General features: G+C 36.6%; 2 protein-coding genes across 4 annotated transcripts; both read left to right on the forward strand.

The window, feature by feature from the left end:
* The first annotated feature begins 10,760 nt into the window (after positions 1-10,760).
* On the forward strand, positions 10,761-13,988 carry LOC125469952 (probable protein phosphatase 2C 34). Of its 2 annotated transcripts, none has more exons than XM_048568226.1 (6): positions 10,761-11,166; positions 11,984-12,281; positions 12,524-12,820; positions 12,977-13,094; positions 13,186-13,409; positions 13,621-13,988. In XM_048568226.1, the coding sequence occupies exons 2-6, from the start codon at positions 12,036-12,038 to the stop codon at positions 13,846-13,848; spliced, it is 1,113 nt and encodes a 370-aa protein (XP_048424183.1). In that variant the 5' UTR covers positions 10,761-11,166; positions 11,984-12,035; the 3' UTR covers positions 13,849-13,988. The 2 variants fall into 2 exon arrangements, with proteins under 2 accessions (XP_048424183.1, XP_048424182.1); XM_048568225.1 differs by having other exon boundaries at positions 10,762-11,142.
* Positions 13,989-15,721: 1,733 nt separating this feature from the next.
* Positions 15,722-24,166, forward strand: LOC125469979 (topless-related protein 3-like). 2 transcript variants are annotated; one of them, XM_048568282.1, is made up of 25 exons: positions 15,722-16,052; positions 16,964-17,143; positions 17,241-17,354; positions 17,757-17,915; positions 18,488-18,668; positions 18,776-18,905; positions 19,283-19,398; positions 19,501-19,636; positions 19,770-19,891; positions 20,031-20,100; positions 20,175-20,248; positions 20,338-20,433; positions 20,508-20,600; positions 20,923-21,050; positions 21,156-21,390; positions 21,479-21,649; positions 21,740-21,826; positions 21,927-22,079; positions 22,178-22,288; positions 22,367-22,546; positions 22,631-22,759; positions 22,870-22,965; positions 23,236-23,418; positions 23,503-23,678; positions 23,773-24,166. In XM_048568282.1, the coding sequence occupies exons 1-25, from the start codon at positions 15,973-15,975 to the stop codon at positions 23,990-23,992; spliced, it is 3,420 nt and encodes a 1,139-aa protein (XP_048424239.1). In that variant the 5' UTR covers positions 15,722-15,972; the 3' UTR covers positions 23,993-24,166. The 2 variants fall into 2 exon arrangements, with proteins under 2 accessions (XP_048424239.1, XP_048424240.1); XM_048568283.1 differs by having other exon boundaries at positions 15,835-16,052; positions 19,770-19,879.
* Positions 24,167-24,344: the final 178 nt, after the last annotated feature.

Raw genomic sequence — 24,344 nt, forward strand, 5'->3', positions numbered from 1 at the left:
GGTTGCATATAACTAACACAAGTATGAGGAATTATGACATACAGTCATGAGAAGTGAGAACACCCCTATTAGGTTGGTCTGGGATTGTGGTGTTTTAAAAAAAATAAAAAACAACTTATTAAAAAAATTTGAAACATTAAATGTGTTCGGTAAAATTCAAAAAAAAAAAGTGTTTCTTTTTAAAACTGATGTCAATGAAAGTAGAAAAACATAGAAAAACAGAAACAGGATCTGCCATGCTTATATGAAAAAAAAAAGCTTTTTTCTTTCAAAGCATATTAATCAATGCTCATTTAATGAACTTTTAAAATGACAAGTATATTGTCACACCCCGACCCGGAATATCCATTAGGACTCCGAATCGAGCTGTGCTAGTCGACACATGGAAGGTGACGAAGCCATAAAGTGTGATAATGTGGAAAAATATAAAAAAATTTGAACCTAAGAGTGTCTAAATACCAGAACGCGCTTGAGCGGGAATAAACCCATTGCACACGCGATACAGAGCATAAGTAAAGTACAATAAGGTAAGGTAATGATTATACCATCATAAGAAGACACATGAACTGAAAAGTGCCAAGAATCCTCGTCGATACGGACACACTGCTATTAGAACCTGGAGGGGTGCAAAAATAGAAAATGTGAGTGAGTGAAACAAAACTTTTCAAACCAAATTCAATTACCAAAGGTAGTAGGCCTTCGCCATAACACCTGTATATTTCCCAGAAAATAGAATACATATCTATCTCAATCCCATACACGGCATAATGAAGTCCACATGAATATCATGCCATAGATCTCAATAAACATATATATCTCATCAACATGTTAGCCGAAGTCACATTACGTGAACTGTATGGCTGAATCAATATCTCATCAATCAATGCTAGCACATAAGTTAGAAGTCACCTATAGTGATCTGTATGACTTAATATATAGCTCATCAAACGTCCCTGCACACAAGTCGGAACCACATCTAGTGGTCTGTATGACAGGATTGGGTGTAAATAAGTACGTTCAAGTGCTACGATCACATGAAGACTGTGTGAATAATCACGGGTCACCTACGAGTCGAAACCACATATAGTGGTCTGTACGACAGGCCTGTGCACCTACCTTGAGTCCAAGGTGAGCGTATGGTGCAGGAGGTGAATATCACGTGAATGACAATGCCCTGGCCACGGGTAGAAGCACTAACACATGGGTGCAGGTTTATGAGCTCTCAATGCATCTCAATATAACATGTACAACTCATGGGCAACCAGTATGACAGTGTCTGAGTTACCTAACACATAAATGTAGTCATGCTATAAATCTATCGATTCAACTAATACCATAAACTCACCTGAACTTACCTGGGTGTCCTGCTTTCACTTTTGCACTTTAAAGCATTCACAATAATTATGTGCAGGTAATATACATATGGCTATACCATGATGAAATCAAATACTCAACCCTGTCATAGCATTTTCAATTATATACATATATATAATATGATATATAATATGGCATAAAATGCATAAGTTGTAACGCCCTACTCCCGAACTATTTATTTTCGGGGATAATCATCGGTGACAAGTCCAACTAGACACTAGTTTAATTAACTAACATTACTTACGTTTCCTTACTTTAATTTCTTGATTCTTCACATATTGATTTATAACCAACATTTAACCATCAACACATAAGGTTAAACTCACATTTTACACCAATGTCCCTCACATTGTTCAATTCCCCAAACAATGCTTTTGTCTCAATTATTTAATCTCACTTCTTGTATGGCTGCATCTAACATCTTGTTAGACTGCCTACGTACCCTAAACAGGGATCAAACCATTCGTAGTTCACGTTAGTCCTATAAAGCATTCACAGAAATTATATGAAATATTCAATTTATAAACGTTTTTGGAGATGTCAATCACACACACACACACACACACGATAGAAGGGAAAATACCCACTCACCTTAGGTCCGCGCTACGACTTCCTCGCACGAATATCGAGACATCACGAGCTATAGTTGTCTACGACCAATTATCAAATCACGTCTTAGAGTTCTTACTGGTAGAATACATAATTTACATAAAACATATCCTCCAGGACTTTCTAAAATAATTTGAGACTCATTGACCAAAAGTCATCCGTCGATCGAAGATCGACGATAGGGTCCACAACCCTGCAAAACTCAATCCGGAAGATCCGCATTTCAGATTTCCAATCCGTAGCTTCTCATGATACAAAATATGCTTCTAGAACAACATGCTTAAGTTTCATTACGATCCAACGGTTGGATCTCTGCCGATTTCAAAAACTAATTAGCGGTTAACGTTTTATTTTATGAACTAACAATTCCAATTTAGGAAGATCCGTATGTCAGATTCCTAATCCGTAAATTCCTACATTCTTCAAATATTACGTAATACAATATAACAAAGTTTGGTGATGATCCAACGGTCGGATCGTTGATTCATACAAGAACCCCATGACGACTAACAAGGTGGTCAACTACGAAACTACATTAAAACATCAAAATTTCATGAAACGGATGCCAAATATGGAATCAGGGTATCCAAATTAGCCTAGAAAGGTCATATGGGGTCTCAACCCATGCGCCGCGCGTGGTGGCCGACCGCCACAGTTCGAATTTCACTATTTCTAAAAATTCTCAAATTTCACACAAATGAAGATATCAATGAGAGGAACAACTTTCATACCTGTCACGAGGTCCAAAAGTGGACGAAAGATGGTCAATTTTGCCCACAAAGCCGGCAGGTGCCTAAAACTTCGCGGCGTCGACCCGTCGTCTACGGTGGTCCAACGGGGTCAAGGTTGGTTGGTCTTTGCTCCTGGGATGATGGGCTACAAAGCCCAAGTGGTGGCATCGGCCATCACTTTGCCGATTCTTCGAAAAATTGAAAATGGTGGCCGGAGCACCTCGAGAATCGTCGACTTTCGTGGTCTCAAACCGTCTCATACATTGGTTAATCAAGGTGGTTCTTGCGTGGGTTTTGTAGAGGGGAATGAGAGCTTCAAGATGATGGTGGTGGCGTCAAAAAACTCCACTCGAGTTGGCCGGAATCGGCCTTGGAAAATGGGAGGTCAAACTAGGTGCACGGGTGGAAGAACCCGCGGGAAGGCTGGGCTTCATTTTTTTTTTTTTTCTTTTTTCTGATTGGCTGCTGCCCTCCCCCTCTCTTCTAAATGGTTCCTTGTCCCTTTAATTTAATTGGACCACTATTTTCACATGGTGGGAGTTCAAAATTATTTAACTAACAAGTAACCAATTTCAATGCCCGTAACTATATCGTTATAATCCGGACTCGCAAATAGCTTTGTCTATGCATTCATACCAATGAGTACTACAAGGACATACTAAAAGAATAAGTCCCACGTGTTTCTAACCGGTGGTCAACTAAGGTCAACACCTTCACCTCTAAGGGCATTTTCGTAAAATCATGCTTTTAAAATTTATAAAATTGTAAAATTAGGGACAGGTTGTCACAATCTACCCTCTTAAGAAAATTTTGTCCCTGAAATTTAAAATGATTTGCGACACAAAACTCAAGGTTAAGGAAGCAATAAATATTTGTACCAAGGTTCCTTTGAAGAAATATATGTAACAACATAATGTTTAGAGCAGTTGTATTGATACTTAAAACTGGAAATAGTATTTTCAATTACGCAATTGAAAGTTGCGAACTCCGACGGTAAGTTCATAATATCCTTGGGTAACAACAACAATAGGATAACATTTCTATAATGTGAACTCTCACAATTGAACACTTGTTCGTAACACTCTTCAGTCAAGTAAGCGTTAAACAAAGAATCTCCATTCCAAATCTCCATAGTGTCGCAGCAAAGACCAACAATTTTTGTAACCGTAGTTACAAGCATTTCTAGTGAAGATAAGTATCAACTATGATCATGCACAATTATAAAACAAATAAACGTAATACACCGAGAAAGTTCGAATTTTCCGTTCAGACTGGTTGTTAGTCTGAGGGAGATACATAGTCAAAACAACATACTACAGGTGGCCTTTAAGAAGGCTTCCCAAACACTTAGAAATAAAACATGCATCCTGATAAGATACAATAGTGACATACTTGTTATGTAGTCGAGCTAACATAGTTTGTAATGTTTTAGCAAACAAATTCTTATTGACGTTCGCTCGAACTTAGTGAGAAAGGGATTACATCGAGAAGGCTAAAAAGATATTCGAAAATTTAAGGGTCAAAGTAAGTCCATTACATCTGAAGTACGATATAACTAGATTGGATGCATAACATCAAACTACAACAGTAGCTTCCAAGATATTCGATCACCACGGCAAGATTCGTTCAACCGAGCATTTCCTGGGTGATGGAGTAGTTAATGGTCATGGTTGCACTTTCAACATCAATGGTTCTTCTAGACAGTGTTTCTGCTTTAAGGCAATACAAAGTGCAGTAGGGTGGACATGTACCCAAGGTTAACTAAGAGACCTTCCAATACCAAAAAGAAAATTTTGACCTTCTAAACCAACGGAAAGCAAATTAACTTATCACATCAGTTGACAATCATCATACATCACCAAAATCTCCACAGAAAAGTGTCATCTAGCTTTCAAAATCAGATGATGACTGCTGACTTTAGGTCATGAATAAGATGGTTCATTTCGAATGGTTCTAATCGTTGGAAAATAAAAACAATATTTCATCATGTTGCCTTCGCCGTGTTGAAACATCCAAAGAGCACGTCACACTGAATTTTGATATGATCAAAGTCAACAAAAAGTGTAAAATAGGGGTAAGATGAGACAACACTTTAGTTGTCAAAAACTTTATTCATAAACAACATCCCAAACCAAAATAATTTTCCTCATTCGACAATTGAGGAAAAACATTATAGCCAAAAGATAGCTTACCAAATTGTCGATAAACTCGACAAAACCAAGGATATCTCAATTTCACAATACTTGGAGAGATTTTCCATTTTCTTCCGTTACAACCTTTTTGGAAAAGAAAAGAATATCATCTGTGAAGATCACGTCTCCCAAGAAGAGTATCAATTTAACAAAACTAATGTTTGAGGTTTCCAAGATAAAGTGTTTAGTCCTTGGTTGGGTAAATTCATAATTGGTAAACTTTGTAACTAAGTTTCTCAATGATGTCAATTCAATGTGAAGCAAGGAAAAATGGGTGTAATACTAGGAAGTGGCTTGATGATGTACTTCATTTCACAATTTAGTGATATCCCAAGTAAGATGTTGGGATATGACGCCAAATGTACACGTCCTTGAAACATACAATACTACTAACCAACTCTACGACACGAACAAAAGGTCTTCACAGTTTTCTCGAAATTCAAATCACTCTAACAGTGAGATATTAACTCATACCTCGATTCTACTGTCTACCTATGGAAGTGATCGAGAGGTGGCTAGTTGAAGAGGTTTTGTTTACCTAGGTAGGTGATAAGGTGAAAACAACCATGAGCTAACTATTCTAATACAAAGCTTGTTCCTAAGCTTCCACGATCCTAGTTTATTAGGCTCAAGCAAAGTAGTTCATTGATCCTAGGAGGATTTGATTACTGTTTTCAAATTTCTACTACTCCCAGGATATGACAACTCACTCTCGCAAGCCTATTCTCACTCATTTAATAAGAATAACAACGAAGACAAAATCTGGAATTAGCGTTGGTTGAAAAATTCCAAGGTTGGAAAAAGACCTTACTAAAGATCTACTTTGAAAATGACTTTATTGGTAGTCGATCTTCCCCCTGAAGATCCAATATAAACACTAGTACGTTTAAAGATATTAGTGATAATAGGGACCAAAAATATTTGTCTCATATGATCTTCCTTTAAATGTTACCACATTAGCATCACATTGTCACATAAAACATTTCTAGAGTCTTAATAAAAGTAGACTTCACAAGAATTCCATTAGGTGATATTCTAACAATAATACCAAGGAATCAAAACTAGTTGGGATTTTCAATCTCAAAAGTATCAATTCTAACAACGAAAGAATAATAAAGGAATTAGTTGGTAAAATCTCTGGTAATTCACGGTTATCAATACATTAACTTAGGCCATCAACTTGCCTCAAATCTACACGTTTCTTCCACAAGGAATAACTTTGTTTTAATTCTAAGGACAAACGCCAAAATGATTTTCTACAATGTCATCAAGACCACAAACTGCCCAAAACTGAAGAAAAGCTAACTTATTTTTCCGTATTTGATGAGGTGGCAAGATTCCAACAATAGACACAAAAATCAAGAATGCTCAGATCACGCGTGTGATGAACACAATACTGCCCAACTTATGCTCTGATACCAAACTGTCCAGGTGACGAAGCTAGCACAGCTCGATTCGGAGTCCTGGTGGATATTCCGGGTCGGGGTGCGGCATATACCCCCATATGTTTAACAAAATTACAATTTTTACCCTTACATTATTGTTTTTTACAATTATTATATCACATTAAATACTATATCATTTTTAGTCATGTAACATATTCAAATAAATTTATATAAAAGTTTACCAAACACTCAGACACTGCTTTTTTTTTATTTTATTAAAAGCACTTTTACAAAAAAAAGGTTTACTAAACACTTAACAACTTTATTTTACACTTGTTTATTCTCACAACACAACAGAAGCAATTTTTTTTAAAAAAGCACAACAATATCAAATTAGCCCTTAGTCACATGAAAGTCGCTTGATAGGAGAGATATTACGGAAAAAAAAAAAAAAACACTTTGGTTACATTTATAACATCAAGTCACGTAATAAGAAATAATAACATAATAATACGCCTATTGTTACATTGCATAATTCCCTCGCATCGGTAATAAGAGAAATAATAACATGAAATATCGTTAGATCAATTGACATGAAATACACATGTCTGCCTTTTCATTTTAGAAAATTTGTTCATTACCAAATTCACCATATCCTTTGTTAAACTCGAAACAAACGAAAAAGAACGAAAGACGAGAACATAAATTATGAATCAACTAAGCCCCTCATAAGAATCTCCCAACAGTCCCGTGGAGAGACACTGGAGATGGGGCCACTTACCCAAGTTCATAGTGTAAAAAGTAGTTGCCACCAAATATTCACCAACAATTTCGTATGGTGGAGATTAGTCTTGCCGACTATATAATACAAAGATTAATCCACGATCATGAATTTCCTTGGACCGACAATATTATGGAAAATCTTAGTCCACTATTAGAGAAACCAATGAACCATGGTCAAATCACCATCATATCCCACCGGGAAATAGGTAGGGCTCTATGATAATAATGACGTTTTTTGGAAGAGCAACTTGTACGTTATTAATTCACCACCATACGACATTTCAGTTTAAAATACAATGTAATATGATAAGAAATTTAACCTGATATTCATGGGCGAATGTACATTATGATTCAGGTGGCCTTGGAGCCATTTAGAGTTTGGAAAAATTATATGTGCAGGTCTTTTGAGAACCTTTTGAATGTTTGGTACGAGTTATTTTAGTGTTAACCGAGTGTTTAATGTAATATCTATTAGACATATCTCAACAGGTCGTTTTGATAGCACTCGACAAATTACCTCGATATCAATCATCATATTGTTTCTTCAGGAAGAGAATTCTCTCCGGATCCACTTTGTGAGGATCTCTAGGATCCCCACATCCTAGTCGTTAATCATACATCGTGCGGTCAGTTTTTGTCATGTACTATTTGTGTTTAATTTTAAATAAAAAAAATCAAATGATTTCTAACTGCACAATGCACGATGAATAACTAAGTTATGAGAGTTCCTAAGATCCCCACAATTTGGATCTGGATCCAAGTCCGTTTCTCCATATGTTGATATTGTTGACATGTGTGCAGCCAAACACCGAGAACAAGTCCACCAAGTATTCCTATTTCTTAGTGAATAAACTGGTTCTTTTTTTTTTTTTTTTTTTTTTTTTTTTGCCCTCTTCGTGCTCTGTTTTTACCAAGTGGTCAAATCCTGAATTTGCTATTGAAATTATTAATACCACATCATCACGATGTGGGTATATATTCCAAGTCCAAATTTCTTCAAGGTTCAACAACACAGATTACAGATGTGGTCATGTTACATTGTAACGGTCTCCTACTCTCCCACTTTTTAGGACATTGATAGATTTCTTCTAATAGCTAGATTTTCTTGATTTGAATGAGGTGGATATATATTATTGGTTAGTTGTGCAACATTTTCTTCCTTTTGGTAAGCCCTGCGATTAAGTGCTTTCCTTTCACACTTGACTAATAACTTTGTTTTCTTGTTGTTTTCACCTAACCTATAATATATTGAAAATGTTGAAAAGGAACTTACCAGTTACCACAACGGGAAAATGAAAAGGTATTTTGATTCAGGTTTGAAAATTTGAGCTGTTTTAGAGTTTAGTCCAGTTTTTTTATTTTTCAACTTTAATTAAATTTCTTAATTTATGCATTTTTACTTAAATTTTTAATTTAAATATGAAAATCTACAATCTAGTGGTATTCATTTTCATTTGTCAGTGAGAGGAACCACATTACTGCTAGCACATTGTGAGGCTAAGCCGACCCCATTTGTTAGGTTAGATGTTAGATTAGGAAGCTAATGGGGTTTGAATACACGTCGTGATGTAAAGACAACACTACTCTATACCACTGTGGTAGAGGCCTACTTGCATAATTCAAAGAAATTTCCTTCCATACATTTATAAATCCATACTAGTATATATATCCATATATATATATATATATATATATATATATAGAGAGAGTACATACAACGTAGATTAGCTAACACAATTAACTTGGAATGGAATAGAAGAAAAAATTGAAATGCGAATTAATAAATGAAAAAAGAAAACTAAGTGGACTAAACACAATAATGATTCACAAAATTGAATTTATATAAAGTTTACTCGATAAAGAAATGAATCCATCAATTTCTTCTATATATATGGTATATTAAAATGAAGAATTTTGTTTAATTGAAACTTTGTATGGTTTTACATAATTGGAATGTGACAATTTATAATCAACACTTATTTGACTAAGCTCTCTGCTAGCCAACCCCAACAAACTCGGTGATTACTAGATACTCGTAACTATTTGAATTACAAACCCTTAAAAAGTCTTAGTGTTTTGTATTTTGACAAGGTCTTAGAGCCATGCTTTTTTAAAATAAATTATCATAACAAATTTAATAATCAGATTCGTAAATTATTTAAGAATGTGGTATATTGTTAATGATTTTCATGAAATTAAAAACTTAGTTGACTACCTCATGGGCGAATACTTTTCCTAAACACTTTTAAAATTACAGAACAAAACTAAAAAAATGGACATTACGTATTCATCAGCTTAAATTAGCTAATTATATCTTGAGCTAATATAATTATTATTTTTCATGCACACCTAACTCTATTCATTTTTGTAGAATTAATAAATTTAACCCAATGATTACGATGGCTTACTATTATTATTAATTTTTTTTAATTTTATACATATTGCATTCGTCCATGGCTGCAGCTGGCCAAGATACAGCCATGTGTACGCAGGCTAGAGGACTCTTGGTTGATTTTTTTTATTTGTTTATTTTTAGAAAAGGGATCAGCGGGTGGTTTTGAAACGTCAATTCATTTTTTTAGAAGTCGTAAAGACTCACATATTTATTTCAATTTTCCCGAAATATTATCATTTGAATCACCATAATCAAATTCAGAATATGCTATATGAAATATGAGCATAGAATTGTCCTCAATCACTAACCCACCATGTGGTGGTTGAGAACTCTTGGTTGATAGATTAGAGATGAACATATTATTCCATACTATCAAATTAGCATCGACCGTTAGCTTTATTTTTGTGTGGTTATTTAATTGCATATTAGCATTTGTATACATACTTTATGTGTATGAACAATTTTTTTTAGAAAATGAGAAGGAGGGAGGGAGAGAGAGAACGTGGGGAGGGGGGGGGAGTGAAAGGTTTTTTTTATTTTTTTTTTATTTTGTTTTGTTTTGTTTTTATTTTAATATTGAAGGTATTTTAACATCAAATATAGGTAAGGCTTCAATAAAAAAAAAGTAAAATTTAGATCTGTGAAATTACATTATTACCCATCATTTTTTTTGTGTGATAAAAGACTAATTTATCTTTTTATCCTATTTTGATTGACAAGAGAGTTTCGTTAATTAGTAGAGATATGATCTTTTAATTGCATATATGATTTGGGCATTCCATTAATTTTTTTCAATCATAATTTTTGTTTAAACAATCAAATGTTCCTACATATTTTACCATATATAAACCAAGTATGAAATACTTAAATGAATGAGACATACTTGTCCTTTCTAAATCGAATTAATTTGTAAATTACAGAGGGTTTTAGGTCAAGTCAAGTGGTTAAAAATATTTATTTTTGCACATGAAATTTTACGTGTGAATCATCCTTAATATCATTTGTATATATAAAAATTTACAATGATATAGAAGGTTCATTTTGAGTAATCTTTCGTGAATCAGCTTTTGCATTATGTTTTTTTATTAATTTTTTGTAGAAACGGATTAGACGATATGAGCTCTTCGTCACTAGGAACCCGTGACTTTTCAGTTACAACTCATGAATGAACAACTTTTTCGTTGTGCCCAGACTCGTCCTCAAATTTAAGCATTTTATACAACATATAATTTCTGTATATTCACAACAAAATAATTGCCTATATATTAAGAAAAAGAAGCTAAATTACTCTGGGAGCTAAAAAAGCAAAAACCCTTTTCGTTTTTCATGACGTAGACTCGTAGAGTTTGTCTTAAGAAATAATGTGTATTGTTTGTATACACAGCAAGCTCTGTGTGCTTTGTTATCTTCTCCTCCTCAGATAAATTATCACTTCGCTTTCACCATTACCAAACAAAAACACGAACACAAATCATACGCGGAAGAGAGACGGGGGGTTATGTTATGGATTCTCATCGATCTCCAATTTCAGTTCCTCAAGTTTTCAGCTATATATGTTCGTGGAATTGCGCCGGGGTCCGGTCGGATAAACCAGTTTTCCGGCAACTCCGTCAAGTTCCTGCCTTCTAGCTTCTGAAAATTTCTGGTCAAACCTTGCAGGAGTTGATATCAAGGTTTCAATCTCCTCGTCTGCTTTGGTTGTTTTTTTTTTCCATTCTGGTTCTTTTTTTTTTTTTTGGGTAAATTCTGGTTCTTTTTGTTTGGTTGCTGAGAAAATGAAGACTTTTGTTTTTGGGCTAGCTTAGAAGCTCAAATTGAACTGTTTTTTGCAGCATTTTTGAATGTTCCTTTCTGGGTGTTGTTTGGTAACTGAGAAACTTCAAAACCCACCCCTTTTTTTTTTTTGGTTCTCTTTAATCAATCTCTCATCTGGGTTTCCTTAGATCGCATTAACTTTTGTGGGGAAAGGGTTCAAAAAGTTTCAAACGGCAGAGCTTTTAGCTTTTATGGATACCAAGAAAAAGGAAAAGAAAATAAATTACTCGTTTGTTTCCAGTTTTAGATGAGTCCTTATTTTAGCTACTAATTTTTAATTTTTTTTTAATTTCCTTTTTCAATTCAAGAGCCAGATTTATACGAAAGATTAGATAAGAATACGGATTTTCTCGTTAAATGTTGAAGAGAAAATTCTAAATTCCATGGTGGAAGTCCATGGTGGAATTCCATGCAAGCCTGAATATTCCCTTATTTTTGTACCATTTATTTGCGTATAAAATTACGAGATTCTTTCACCTTTCTGAGTCAGATCATGTCTCTTTTCAGTCACAATACTAGCACCCAGTTCAACTTGCTCAACTTGTTCAACCTTCTGTCCTTTCTCTGAGAAGAATGTTAAATAAAATTGAAAAAAAAATATATATATATATATATATATCGAAAACCTGACATGTATGTCAAGTAATTTCTTCCCTTAGGTGATGTTTAATTGTTTTATTAATGCTCGACATTGTCCAGATTTTTTGAGTCTACAAACACAATTGGGTTGCCTGGAGAAGTTGAATAGGTAATGGGGCAATTATCCTCCATGTTCAGCGGGCTAGCGCGGTCACTATCATTCAAGATAGGGAAGAACAATGATGAGAAGTCCGGTGCAAGAGGAGCTGCAGAAGCAATGGCGAAGGAGGCGAAGAAGAATGACATGATCCTACGCTCTTCGGGGATTGTTGATGTCGATGGTTCAAATAATTTTGCTTCTGTTTTCTCGAAGAGAGGCGAGAAAGGAGTCAACCAGGATTGCTGCATTGTGTGGGAGGTAAGCAAATTTTGCTCATTTTTCTTACCTTAAGCTCCTTTTTGTTGCCAATTCAGTAGATTAGTACAATAGCAAGTTGAATATAAAACAAACTTAAATTGTTGGATCAGCTGTTGAAGAATGTAGACATCGCATGTCAAAATTGAGTACAATGTATAAGCAAGTGGTTCCACTAGTTCGTCTCTCTGAAATCTCGACATCAGCTATAACAGCCTGTATTAACTCATTTGTTTTCGTTTTAGGGATTTGGGTGCCAAGAGGATATGATGTTTTGTGGGATTTTCGACGGGCATGGTCCATGGGGACATTTTGTGGCAAAACAGATAAGAGAAACAATGCCACCCTCTCTGTTGTGCAGTTGGCAAGAGACCCTAGCTCAAACTTCTATTGACCTGGATTCGGATAAAAAGTGTCACCGATTTAATATATGGAAGGATTCCTATATCAAAACTTGTGCTGCCATTGATCACGAGCTTGGACAGCATCGTAGAATCGATTCCTTTTACAGCGGAACAACTGCCCTGAGTATTGTCAGACAGGTATCGATAAATTTTCACTTGAACACTAGTTCAGATTGTTGTTAGGCTTGCAATTGTAGCCGGATGATTACCAGAAAAATCAAGTATAAATTGATGACCTTATGCAGTTTTCGTCGGCATTGACATGAAAGTATGTCCGAATTTTTGTTTGTTTAGGGCGAGCTCATTTTCATAGCAAATGTTGGCGATTCTCGCGCTGTTTTGGCCACAACTTTAGATGATGGAAGCTTGGTGCCGGTTCAGCTTACTGTCGATTTCAAGCCTAGTTTGCCTCGTCAGTCTCTATCTCTCTCCCAACACATAAAACTGAAGAAAACAACAAATGGTTACACATATTTACATGTTATTAATGGTTTTGTTTGCAGAGGAGGCGGAGAGAATAATTCAAAGCAATGGACGCGTTTTCTGTTTAGATGATGAGCCGGGAGTGCAAAGGGTGTGGCAGCCGGACGGAGAGACACCAGGACTAGCAATGTCTAGAGCCTTTGGAGATTACTGTGTGAAGGACTTTGGTCTCATTTCTGTGCCTGAAGTGTCACAGAGAAATATAACAAGCAGAGATCAGTTTGTTGTGTTGGCAACTGATGGGGTATGTACTGCATTGCTCTTCTACTAAAATTCATTTTGAGAAGGGTTGGCTAAAAGCGCTTTCAGATAACCAAAAGTGCTTCCAATTACTTTTAACATAAATGCATGAAGCACTTGAATGTTTAATGAAAGTTTCAACGCGGTTTTAGCAAAATCGCTAGTGAATGAAAATGTACATTTCCCACGGAATCTTAAGACGTTTTTGCTTGTAGGTTTGGGATGTCGTTTCAAATCAAGAAGCCGTGCAGATTGTAAGCTCGACTGCAGAGCCCGGGAAGGCTGCAAAGCGTCTGGTGGAGTTCGCTGCGCAAGCATGGAAGCGCAAGAGGAGGGGAATCGCGATGGACGACATTTCTGCCATTTGCCTCTTCTTTCACTCCACTTCCCCTCTGGCTGAATCCCAGCAAGTTCACCCATTTAGTATTGCCACCCCAAAATAGCAAATGCAGAAAATCTTTGTTCCTTCTCCTTGTTTATCTTATATCTTTGTAATTTTTATTAGACTTTTATTTAGGAAATTGCGCAAGCAAGCTAAAGATGTTGGTTCGAGTTTCAATCCAACAGTTAGGTGTTTTCGTCACCTTATTCTTAAAGGAAAACTAATAAAAATGGTTTGAAAACTTTGAGTTTTAATGACAAAGACAAAACAAAGGGTAAAATAAATAATACCAAGATTGATTTTTAGTGTAAAAATGTAATTTTTCGTTAAAATAAACATTACCGAAAATTTTTCGCTAAAGTTCCCTATTCCTAAATCAAGTCTTGAGATACAAGCAAGCACATTTAGAGTCTGATTGCAGCGTGGTAAAAGTAAAAAACTTAAAAACATAGAGCCTCGAGTGCCACAAACCAAATCTAAGAAACGAACAATACACTTTTACTATTGGGTGGTTTTACTTTGTAAATACGAACATGTAGACATCGAAATTTCAGTAAAGTAAATATTTATCAATACATTAAAGTTTTGACATGTCAGAATTTACATGGCATGTGCCATGTGCCCCACAAATAGTACACATGGATGTGACTCAGCAAAACCGGATGAATCATCAAGAACGACACACGTCAACACTTGGTGGAAATGAATTATTTGATTTTAATTTAATTAAATAAAATATTAATTGATAGAGTCAAATTACGAATCGGCCCACAAATCAAGTTCTAGTTCTTTCGTGAATTAATCAAGCCCACAATCAAAGCCGCGACTTTTGTGCACACCAATGTGTTTGCACTACACTTGTGCGTTTGTTTGCACAGAAACATGCACACCAATAGTTGTTATCAAGACACATGAAACTTACCCAAATACCACGCACATTAGAACCAGTGGTCCAGCAGAGATGAAATGTAGATATAGTATTTAGTTACTGATGTAACCATTCCACAAAGAAATTGGTCAAGGGATCACGATATCACGATTCCCTTCGTGTTATCGGGCTACCAGCAACATCCCAGTTATTTGTAGATTACATCTGGTTTTCAGTTGCGTGGCCCAATTAAATAAATGCGAAGAGTCGTGCCGACACAAAACATAGGTACAGACAGTTCACGACAGCAATAGTAAAATATCGAGGCGAGCTTGAGTGAGGTAAGCAATCAATTTTTCAATGTATCGGAAGGACAATATTTTTCTCTTTTTTTTTTTTTTCCTCCTTTTTTCTTGCTTGAATGCTTAAGAAAAGATAAAAAAGAGAATGGTGGAGAGAGAAGAAAAAAAAAAAAGGAGGGAGGGGAAGGGAAAAAAAAAAAAAAAGAGAATTTTTATCTGTGTCGGAAATACGGTTCTATATATCAACAATTACAATATAAATGTTTGGAAATTTTTATTTTTAAATATCTAATTATTTGTATTACGATACTTAATTTAATGTACCGAATAATGTTTTAAGAGCACTAAAATATCTCTTGAAGTAAGCAACCTTGTCCATTCATGCTTGTCGAGTACCAATAGTGAAACTTTACCCGAAACTCCGCTCATCTCATTTCCCGATTATTTCCCGATATATCAGCGACAGAATGCTGTCACTTCCCTTCATTAAACTCCGCTAATTTAGTGTCCGGAAACTCGAAAGCGACAGTACGAATTTACGGAAATTAAAGGCGTCGTGGTGGAATGGACGTGAGTACCGAGTATTCAACCGAGTTTTATATTTTGATTTCGAATCCGTGACGCCCCACGCACGTTGATAAGTTTAGAAACTACGCAAATAACCGAAACTACTTATCGATAAGCAGCTGTACTTATCAGTGATAGGTCAGTAGAAAAGGAAAGACTCCTGCATCGAACACAGCGAGGCTAATATAAATCTCTCTCTCTCTCTCTCTCTCTCTCTCTCTGTGTGCAGTCTTTAAAACCCTAGAAATCCTCGAAGCGTGAGAGACAAAATCGTCAGAAACATCGATGATTTCTGGGATTTTGAGTTTGATCTGAACTCAGGTTCGAAGCTTGAGTGTGTGATTTTAACGTTAATCTGTGTCTGTTTGTGTAGTGAAGTTTGAAAGGTCTGGTTTTTGTTCGGGAAAACAGAGGAATCTTTGCGGTCTGAGAGTTTGAGGATCGAAAAATGTCGTCTTTGAGCAGAGAATTGGTGTTTCTGATACTCCAATTTCTGGAGGAGGAGAAGTTCAAGGAGTCCGTACACAGGTAAGCTGAAAGCTTTCCCAAATCATATGTACTTTCACTATTGTACACGAGTGCACGTGTGTACGTACGGATTCATACATGCATGTACGGAAACACGTACGTTTGAGCGTGGTTTTGGATTTATGTGCTGGTTGTAAGATTTCGGTTGTTTGAAGTTTATGTCGTTAATTTTAATTTTTTATGGAAGTTATTCGTGTTTGCTTACCCGGCGGTGGTGATCCCGATTTAGTGGTTAAAGATGGAGATTTCAGTCCCCCGTACAGGATTAATTGAGGTTCTTACATGCATCATTGGCGTAAATTTTGAGAGATGGAATGATATGCATGTGTAAAGTCCCTTCTTTCGGCTTTTTATTGCGTTGTTTTGGTGCGAATTGCGCTGAAAATGGGGGGGGGGGGAGAGAGGGGTACAATTTACTTAATTTTAGAAAAATAGTAGCATTTAAGTTTTTTGGTTAGTGAGGATTACTGGATTAGAGTCAAGGCGTCCTCCGTCTCTATCTGAAATCCGAATTCATTGAATGATAAATGAGGTTGCAGTGTGAGAGAAATTGAAAAAGTAAAGAAAAGATGGAAGATGAAGCTACGAATATACGGAAAACAATAATGATAGAGAAATTCATCTAAGTTGATTTAGTAAGCTTGGTCAAGCAACCGTTTGGTTTAAATTGGGATTTAGTTTGGTAAACAATGATAACAAGATGCAACGGAAACAAACAATAACGATAGTAGAAAACGGAGGCAAGATTCACAACACTTGTTTGACAAAAATTTCAAAATGATTTCCATGTGTGTAACTGACTTTCAGCTGAAGATCTCGTATCGACGTTTATTTTCTTTCTTACTCTCCAAAATTGTTCTAATTTGATGTTTGTAAATTTCATTGAAAAAGTTGACACCTTTATGTTGTAGGCTTGAGAAAGAATCCGGATTCTTTTTCAACATGAAGTACTTTGAAGAGAAAATTCAGGCCGGAGAATGGGACGAAGTGGAGAAGTACTTATCAGGATTTACAAAAGTTGATGACAACAGATACTCTATGAAGATATTTTTCGAAATAAGGAAGCAGAAATATCTAGAAGCACTTGATCGGTAATCCTTAAGTCTACTTCTGTTGTTAGGGTTTCCTGACTATATTCTGGAAGAGGGAGAGTAATCTTGCGTATTCTTTTTTTTTTTCTGTGTGTAGGCAGGACAAACCGAAGGCTGTTGAAATCTTAGTTAGCGATTTGAGAGTGTTCTCCACGTTTAATGAAGAACTTTTCAAAGAAATCACGCAGCTTCTAACTCTTGGAAATTTCAGGTAATTTCTTGTATATATTGGGCTTATTGATATTTAGCAAAGGTTTATGTCGATTAATGCTTCCTTCTATGACCTCGTGAGCTGATGACGAAAAGTTGGGAAAAAGGGTGATTTGTCATCAACCGTGCAGACCATCTTATAGTTGGATTTTACTTTAAAGGAGATGCAATGTGTATTCTTGACAATTGAGATCTAGATTTAGGGTGGCAAGAGCGTAGTTGTCGGACCTGTTCTATACTGATCAAAGTTCAAATTCCTCAGCCATATGTCGTAAATTTAGCAGAAAAAAAGGAAAGAAAATACGCGGCTGTATGGGATTGCTTGTTCTTCTTTGATACTCTAGAACTCCTTGTTTGTGGTGCATGTATGTAACTAATCTCTTTCTTTGGAAATAACTACCAGGGAAAATGAACAGCTTTCCAAGTATGGTGACACCAAAACAGCTCGCAGCATCATGTTGATAGAGCTTAAGAAACTGATAGAAGCAAATCCCCTCTTTCGTGATAAGCTTGTTTTTCCCGCTCTGAAGACATCAAGACTGCGGACTCTAATCAACCAAAGGTGAGACCGCGAGAGTGATATTCTTGGATGAAAAAACCTGGATTTCCCCCTTTTCTTTCCTCTCATAGGTGTTTCAAACAGTAGTTTTGTGGTGCAATGATGTTTGATTTAAAATCCCCTATCTCCGTAAATTAGCTAACTTTGACTTCCTTTGCCTGTGCTTCAGCTTTTCAGTGTTTTTTTTAGTTTGAAATTTTCAAGTAAAGTCTTATCTACACATTATATGCTAATTAATTGCTTTCGCTCAAGCACAGGTTGCTTCTAGCACTTGTGTGGCCTTTATGAACGACGATTGAATGACTCGAGCTGGTTTTATTTTGAAATTGTGCCCAATCATCAATAAATAGCATTTGTGTTTTTTTTCATGTTTTCTTTCTCTTCTTTCCAAAGGGAAAGAAAATCATGAGCTAGTAGAGGCCTTTTGTGCTTTTTTTTGGGTCGTATAGCATTCTGGGACCCTGGTAGGGGTTCGAAGGGCAAATGTTCCTTTAACATTGTCATATTGTAAAGTTGTCGATGGTTGGGGCTATTGTGCTAAGCTGATATTTGTCTGATCTGACACTTTCATGTAGTTTGAACTGGCAGCACCAGTTATGCAAAAATCCAAGACCAAATCCGGACATCAAAACTTTATTCACTGATCACACATGTACACCTTCAAATGGCCCTCATACTTCTACTCCTACACCTGTTACTCTTCCAGTTGCCGCGGTTGTAAAACCCACTGCTTATTCTTCACTCGGAGCTCATACTGTATGATATTATACATCTCATAAGCATTGATCTTTTTTTTTCTTGGCCTTCTTGATTATACTTTAGGAATATAAAAGTGTGGACTCATAATTATCTTCTTTGTATAGCCCTTTTCGGTTGGTGCAGCTGCTGCGAACGCTAATGCTTTAGCAGGTTGGATGGTCAATTCCTCAGTCTCTTCATCTGTGCAAGCAGCCGTTGTTAATGCATCATCCATGCCCGTTCCACAGAACCAAGGTAAGAACTTGACTTGGATTTTGTATTTCTTTTTTGTTTTTAAGTATAATTTCTCTCATGTTTTCTTTTGGGAAAAAAAGAGAACTAGAAGGAAAAGGATATATGTGTGATGTTGATGTTCTCTACAATGTTATTCGAGTTCTGTGTTGCAAATATTGTGGAATGAACTTAGGATAAATTTTCAAATTTCATTTCCGTGGGTAGTCAAATTGGAAACTCTTAGCAATTCTAGGTCTAATATTACATGACGGGTTCTACTGTTATTCAATTGATATCATCGTCAAAGGAATTCATCTCTTTTAGTATGAATTTCCTTTCTGCAGATTTACTCATTTCCTAGCATATCTATGTCGTAACAATCGATTTTTGAATTTAAGGCGTCGCAATCTTGAAACATCCAAGAACACCTCCAGCAGCCCCAAGTATGGTTGATTATCAGACTGCTGATCATGAATTTATGAAACGATTGCGACCTGTTCAATCTATTGAGGAGGTAATCTAGACAATAGTCTGTTTTGTATCTAATTTTGGAATATTTGGTATTGCCTTTTTTTTCTTTCTGTGTGCAATAATCTTGTCACTGATTTACATATAGGTTGCATATCCAACGTCTAGACAGCAAAGTTCTTGGTCAATGGATGATCTACCCAGAACAGTGGCTTTTACCTTGCATCAAGGATCTACTGTCACAAGCATGGACTTTCACCCGTCTCTCCATACGTTGTTGTTGGGTGTGACTTTTTGCCATCTTGTTTGGCTTCTAAACTTTGAGTAGCATTGTTAATAAGGTCCTATTTAATACGTTGCATCGCCCCTGGGCTGTCCCCATTCTCTTCTGAGTCCTCTGTACTGCATGCCTCACAGTTGGTTCTAGTAATGGTGACATTACTCTTTGGGAACTTATGTCGCGGGAGAGGTTGGTTTCAAAGCCGTTCAAGATATGGGATATGACAGCATGTTCACTGCAATTTCAGGTCATCTTTAAGTTATGTTCTCTTTTTTCTTGTCAAAATTTTGCTTGGTATGATATTTTTATCGTCTGTTGTTAAATAAAGTAATTTTACGGAAGTATAGTGTTTTGGGGATTTGAAATGCAGTTATAGTAACGGTTAAGTTTTAATGCAGGCCACAATTACAAAAGACACACCCATATCTGTCAGCTGTGTTACATGGAGTCCAGATGGGAGTTTCGTGGGTATGTACATTTCGAAGATTGAAAATGTTTCTTGAATTTTTGTTCTGTGTATCTTATCGTTTTTCTTGCCGCAGGGGTTGCATTTACCAAACATTTGATTCACCTGTATGCTTATACTGCACCTAATGATCTACGCCAACATTTGGAGGTGTGATCATTTTACAATTTTTTTTTTTTAAATTGATCAAGAAGGTTAAATTTGTAACAGCTGATGAAATTGCATCTTATTTTTCACAGGTTGATGCCCATAGCGGTGCTGTGAACGACTTAGCTTTTGCTCATCCAAATAAACAACTGTGTGTTGTGACCTGTGGAGACGACAAGATAATAAAGGTAGAATTAGAATTCTCATTGTAAGATTCGTTTTGTATACAAAGTTTCCCCTTCATCTAAATCAAGTGAAACAGGTATGGGATTTAACTGGACGAAAGCTATATAACTTTGAAGGTCATGTTGCTCCCGTCTATTCGATCTGTCCTCATTACAAGGAGAACATTCAGGTATGTTTGCGAAACAGGAAATGCCTTCGTGTGCTTAATCAATTTCTTTCTAGTTTTTGGGAAGCAAATGTTTTCGATTAAGCTAGCTTAAATTCGTATGATTTTGCTGATTTACCGAAATGTTAGAATTTTGAAGCAACTATTTGGGAATTACAGAACACATTTTTTCTGGATTTTGGTTATCTGAAACAACTAATTACTTTGATTTATTGGTTGAGGGGATCTTTTTGAAACTTATTTTGAAGCGTATGATCAACTACCTTGCTACCTTGTCTTCTGTTCATTACCACGTACAGTAATTGGTGTACGCTTGAATTTTCAGTTCATATTTTCAACTGCTACTGATGGGAAAATAAAGGCCTGGCTGTATGACAACTTGGGTTCAAGAGTTGACTATGATGCTCCTGGCCATTCGTGTACCACAATGCTTTACAGTGCAGATGGAAGTCGGTATGTAAAATTTTAAAAGATGGACCCTACGTAAGAGTTATGACGTCAAGTTGAAATGTCTTATCAAAACTTATGTAAGTTCCATTATGTCCAATTATCTTTCAGATTGTTCTCTTGTGGAACAAGTAAAGAGGGAGACTCGTACCTAGTCGAATGGAATGAAAGTGAAGGAGCAATAAAGAGAGCATATTCTGGACTCAGAAAGAAATCAGCAGGCGTTGTGCAGTTCGACACAACACAGAATCATTTTTTGGCTGTGGGCGAAGATAACCAGATCAAGTTTTGGGATATGGACAATAACAATGTTTTGACTAGCATAGACGCGGAGGGTGGAATTCCGGTCAGTATGTTGTTGTAATTTTAGTTTATCACTTATACTCCCCTGGTTGTCGAATGAAGGCATGATGTTATCATATTATATGTTTCAGAACCTCCCTCGCTTGAGATTCAACAAGGAAGGAAATCTTCTTGCTGTCACAACTGCGGACAACGGATTTAAAATACTTGTAAATGCTGCTGGGGTTAAATCTTTGAAAGCTATCGAGTCCACTGCATATTTTGAGGGATTAAGGCCTCCCGTTGAATCTACTGCTATCAAGGTTTCGATCATTTATTTAGGCTTCTCTTTGTGAATTCGTTACCAATTTTTTCTTTATTTACAACTTTGAGAACCTTTTTATTTGTCTCAGGCATCTGGCTCGGCTTCCGTTACAAATGTTAATGCGGTCAATTGTAAACTGGAAAGGAGCTCTCCTGCTAGGTCTACTCCAATTATTGTATGTCAGTCGATCTTTTGTAAATATCTTCTTTTTCTTTTAAAAAATGTTTTTCCAAAGTGGCGTTGCGTTTATTTGATTACTTTGGCCGTCTTTCAAGCTTGGAGTTGATCACCTCAGTAGAAGTTTTGACAAACAACGAAGCGTAGAGGATGCAGTGGATAAACCGAAACCCTGGCTGTTGACTGAAATTCAGGATCCTATACAGTGCCAGCAAGTTACCATGCCTGAATCAACCGATACTTCTAGCAAGGTCTGTTATGTTATGTTATGTTATGTACTTCAAGCTCGTGATATTCTGTCGAGATATTTTCTGCTACGAAATCCTTAAACCAGTGCATTTAAACTTAGGTCGTCCGACTCCTATATACAAATTCGGGTGCTGGCATATTGGCACTTGGGTCAAATGGTGTGCAGAAGCTGTGGAAGTGGGGCCGTAATGAACAAAATCCAAGTGGAAAGGTAACACCTAACCTAGAAAAAGTTCAATCATCTGTTTTTTCTCGTAAATGCAATCTTCTGAAGTATGTGTGTTTAAAGGCCACAGCCAGTGTTGCTCCGCTGCATTGGCAACCAAACAGTGGTCTTCTTATGGCCAACGATGTCTCAGGCGTCAACCTGGAAGAAGCAATTCCATGCATAGCGCTCTCAAAGAATGACTCTTATGTAACGTCAGCTTGCGGCGGAAAGGTCTCGTTATTCAACATGATGACATTCAAGGTAAATCTGTACGTGCATGTCTAGCTAATTTTCTGAAAATTGGGTTTCTTTTTTTTATTGTTCTTCGTGTTGTTTGAATTGTAGGTGATGACAACATTCATGGCAACTCCTCCTGCTTCCACCTTCCTAGCATTCCATCCTCAGGATAATAACATCCTGGCCATCGGAATGGAGGATTCTACCATCCACATTTATAATGTTCGAGTTGATGAGGTAATTGCTTCCATTTTTACGTATTGGTCGTATTCTCTTTCTCGCCTCAAAGATTTGTATTTTGTATGTGGCATTGCTGAAGGCCTACATGATTTATCTGTTGATTTTAGGTAAAATCAAAATTGAAGGGTCACCAAAAGCGGATAACTGGTTTAGCTTTCTCAACCAATCTTAATATACTCGTTTCGTCCGGTGCTGATGCTCATGTAAGTAAAATCCTTGGCTCTTTTGTTCTTGTTTATCACGTTCATATTAACCACGGGGAATTTTTGTTATGCAAACTGTTATAAATGTCATATTTGAAATGAAAATACTGAAGCGGACGTGTGTAAAAAGTACACGCGTGTTTCATTTTATACCATTGCCAAATGAATTGGTATCTTATTTGCCAACTTTGATAAAAGGCCGATCGACCCATTTCCATGCTTGATGGCTTTGTCTTTTCCAAATTTATACTTTTTACCTACAACGTGCAGCTGTGTGTGTGGAGCATTGATACGTGGGAGAAGAGGAAGTCGGTTGCAATTCATATGGTTTCTGCGAAGGCAACTGTTGGTGAGACTCGTGTGCAGTTCCATTCCGATCAAATTCGTTTGCTGGTGGTTCACGAGACACAACTAGCAATATATGATGCCTCGAAGATGGATCGCATACGACAGGTAGAAAGTTAGCTCGAATGTTTTGACATAAAAAGGGCAGATTACAGATTTGCTTATAACTGTGAATTTGTCCTTCCATTTCAGTGGCTTCCACAAGATGCACTTCCTGCGCCAATATCTCATGCAGCATACTCCTGCAACAGCCAACTAATATATGCTGCCTTTTATGACGGTAACATTGGGGTGTTTGACGCCGATAGCCTAAGACTGAGATGCCGTATTGCTCCATCAGCGTACTTACCCCAAGCGGACTTGAACGGGTAAGCTATCGAAAACTCACCACGAACTTTCAAGGTTATTATTTTTTCTTAAACCAGTCGTCATTAATTAATCGTGAGGTGCTCTACGTTGTAGAGGCCAAGCCATGTACCCGCTTGTCGTTGCAGTACATCCACAAGAACCAACCCAGTTTGCTGTTGGGTTGGGTGATGGTTCTGTTAAAGTTATTGAACCCAAAGAATCAGAAGGGAAGTGGGGTTCGTCTCCGCCTGTCGATAACGGAATACCTAATGGAAGAACATCGTCGTCTACCACCAGCAACCACGCGCTCGATCAAATGCAAAGACGAGAGTAGTTTCGAGTTCTTGGCACAAGTCCTCGGCTGTAATTTACTAGCATAGAACTTAAGACATTTGGTGTAGCATTTAGGTGTAGGCAGCTAATCAGCTCGATATAGGCCAAAGAAAGATGATCGAATGTGTATTTATCTGATGTTTGTTTATTAAGGTGTTATCAGATTCGGTCGTGATTAGAAGTTTTGATTACCAAAATCTCATTTTGAATTTAAAATATCTTTGCTGTGAGAAACAACGGGGCTAAATGTCTAACAAAGAGAAACTAAAGCAAAACATCATGAGGTTTAGAGATTACAACAGCGTCTGATACTAGGAGATGTCGTCAGGAGCCAAGAGCTTTATCAAAATAAA

This window comes from the organism of the source record quoted next, unplaced genomic scaffold, assembly GCF_019419815.1.
Source record: "Pyrus x bretschneideri cultivar Hongxiangsu unplaced genomic scaffold, Pyrus_bretschneideri_v1 Contig48, whole genome shotgun sequence".
NCBI lineage: Eukaryota > Viridiplantae > Streptophyta > Magnoliopsida > Rosales > Rosaceae > Pyrus > Pyrus x bretschneideri.

Coding starts and splice junctions, on each gene's coding strand:
- LOC125469979 (XM_048568282.1), top strand. CDS start 15,973: ATGTCGTCTTTGAGCAGAGAATTGGTGTTTCTGATACTCCAATTTCTG. Junction 22,760..22,869: donor ATAATGTTCGAGTTGATGAG/GTAATTGCTTCC, acceptor TGTTGATTTTAG/GTAAAATCAAAATTGAAGGG. Junction 22,966..23,235: donor CGTCCGGTGCTGATGCTCAT/GTAAGTAAAATC, acceptor TACAACGTGCAG/CTGTGTGTGTGGAGCATTGA.
- LOC125469952 (XM_048568226.1), top strand. CDS start 12,036: ATGGGGCAATTATCCTCCATGTTCAGCGGGCTAGCGCGGTCACTATCA. Junction 12,821..12,976: donor CCCTGAGTATTGTCAGACAG/GTATCGATAAAT, acceptor TTGTTTGTTTAG/GGCGAGCTCATTTTCATAGC. Junction 13,410..13,620: donor TTGTGTTGGCAACTGATGGG/GTATGTACTGCA, acceptor TTTTGCTTGTAG/GTTTGGGATGTCGTTTCAAA.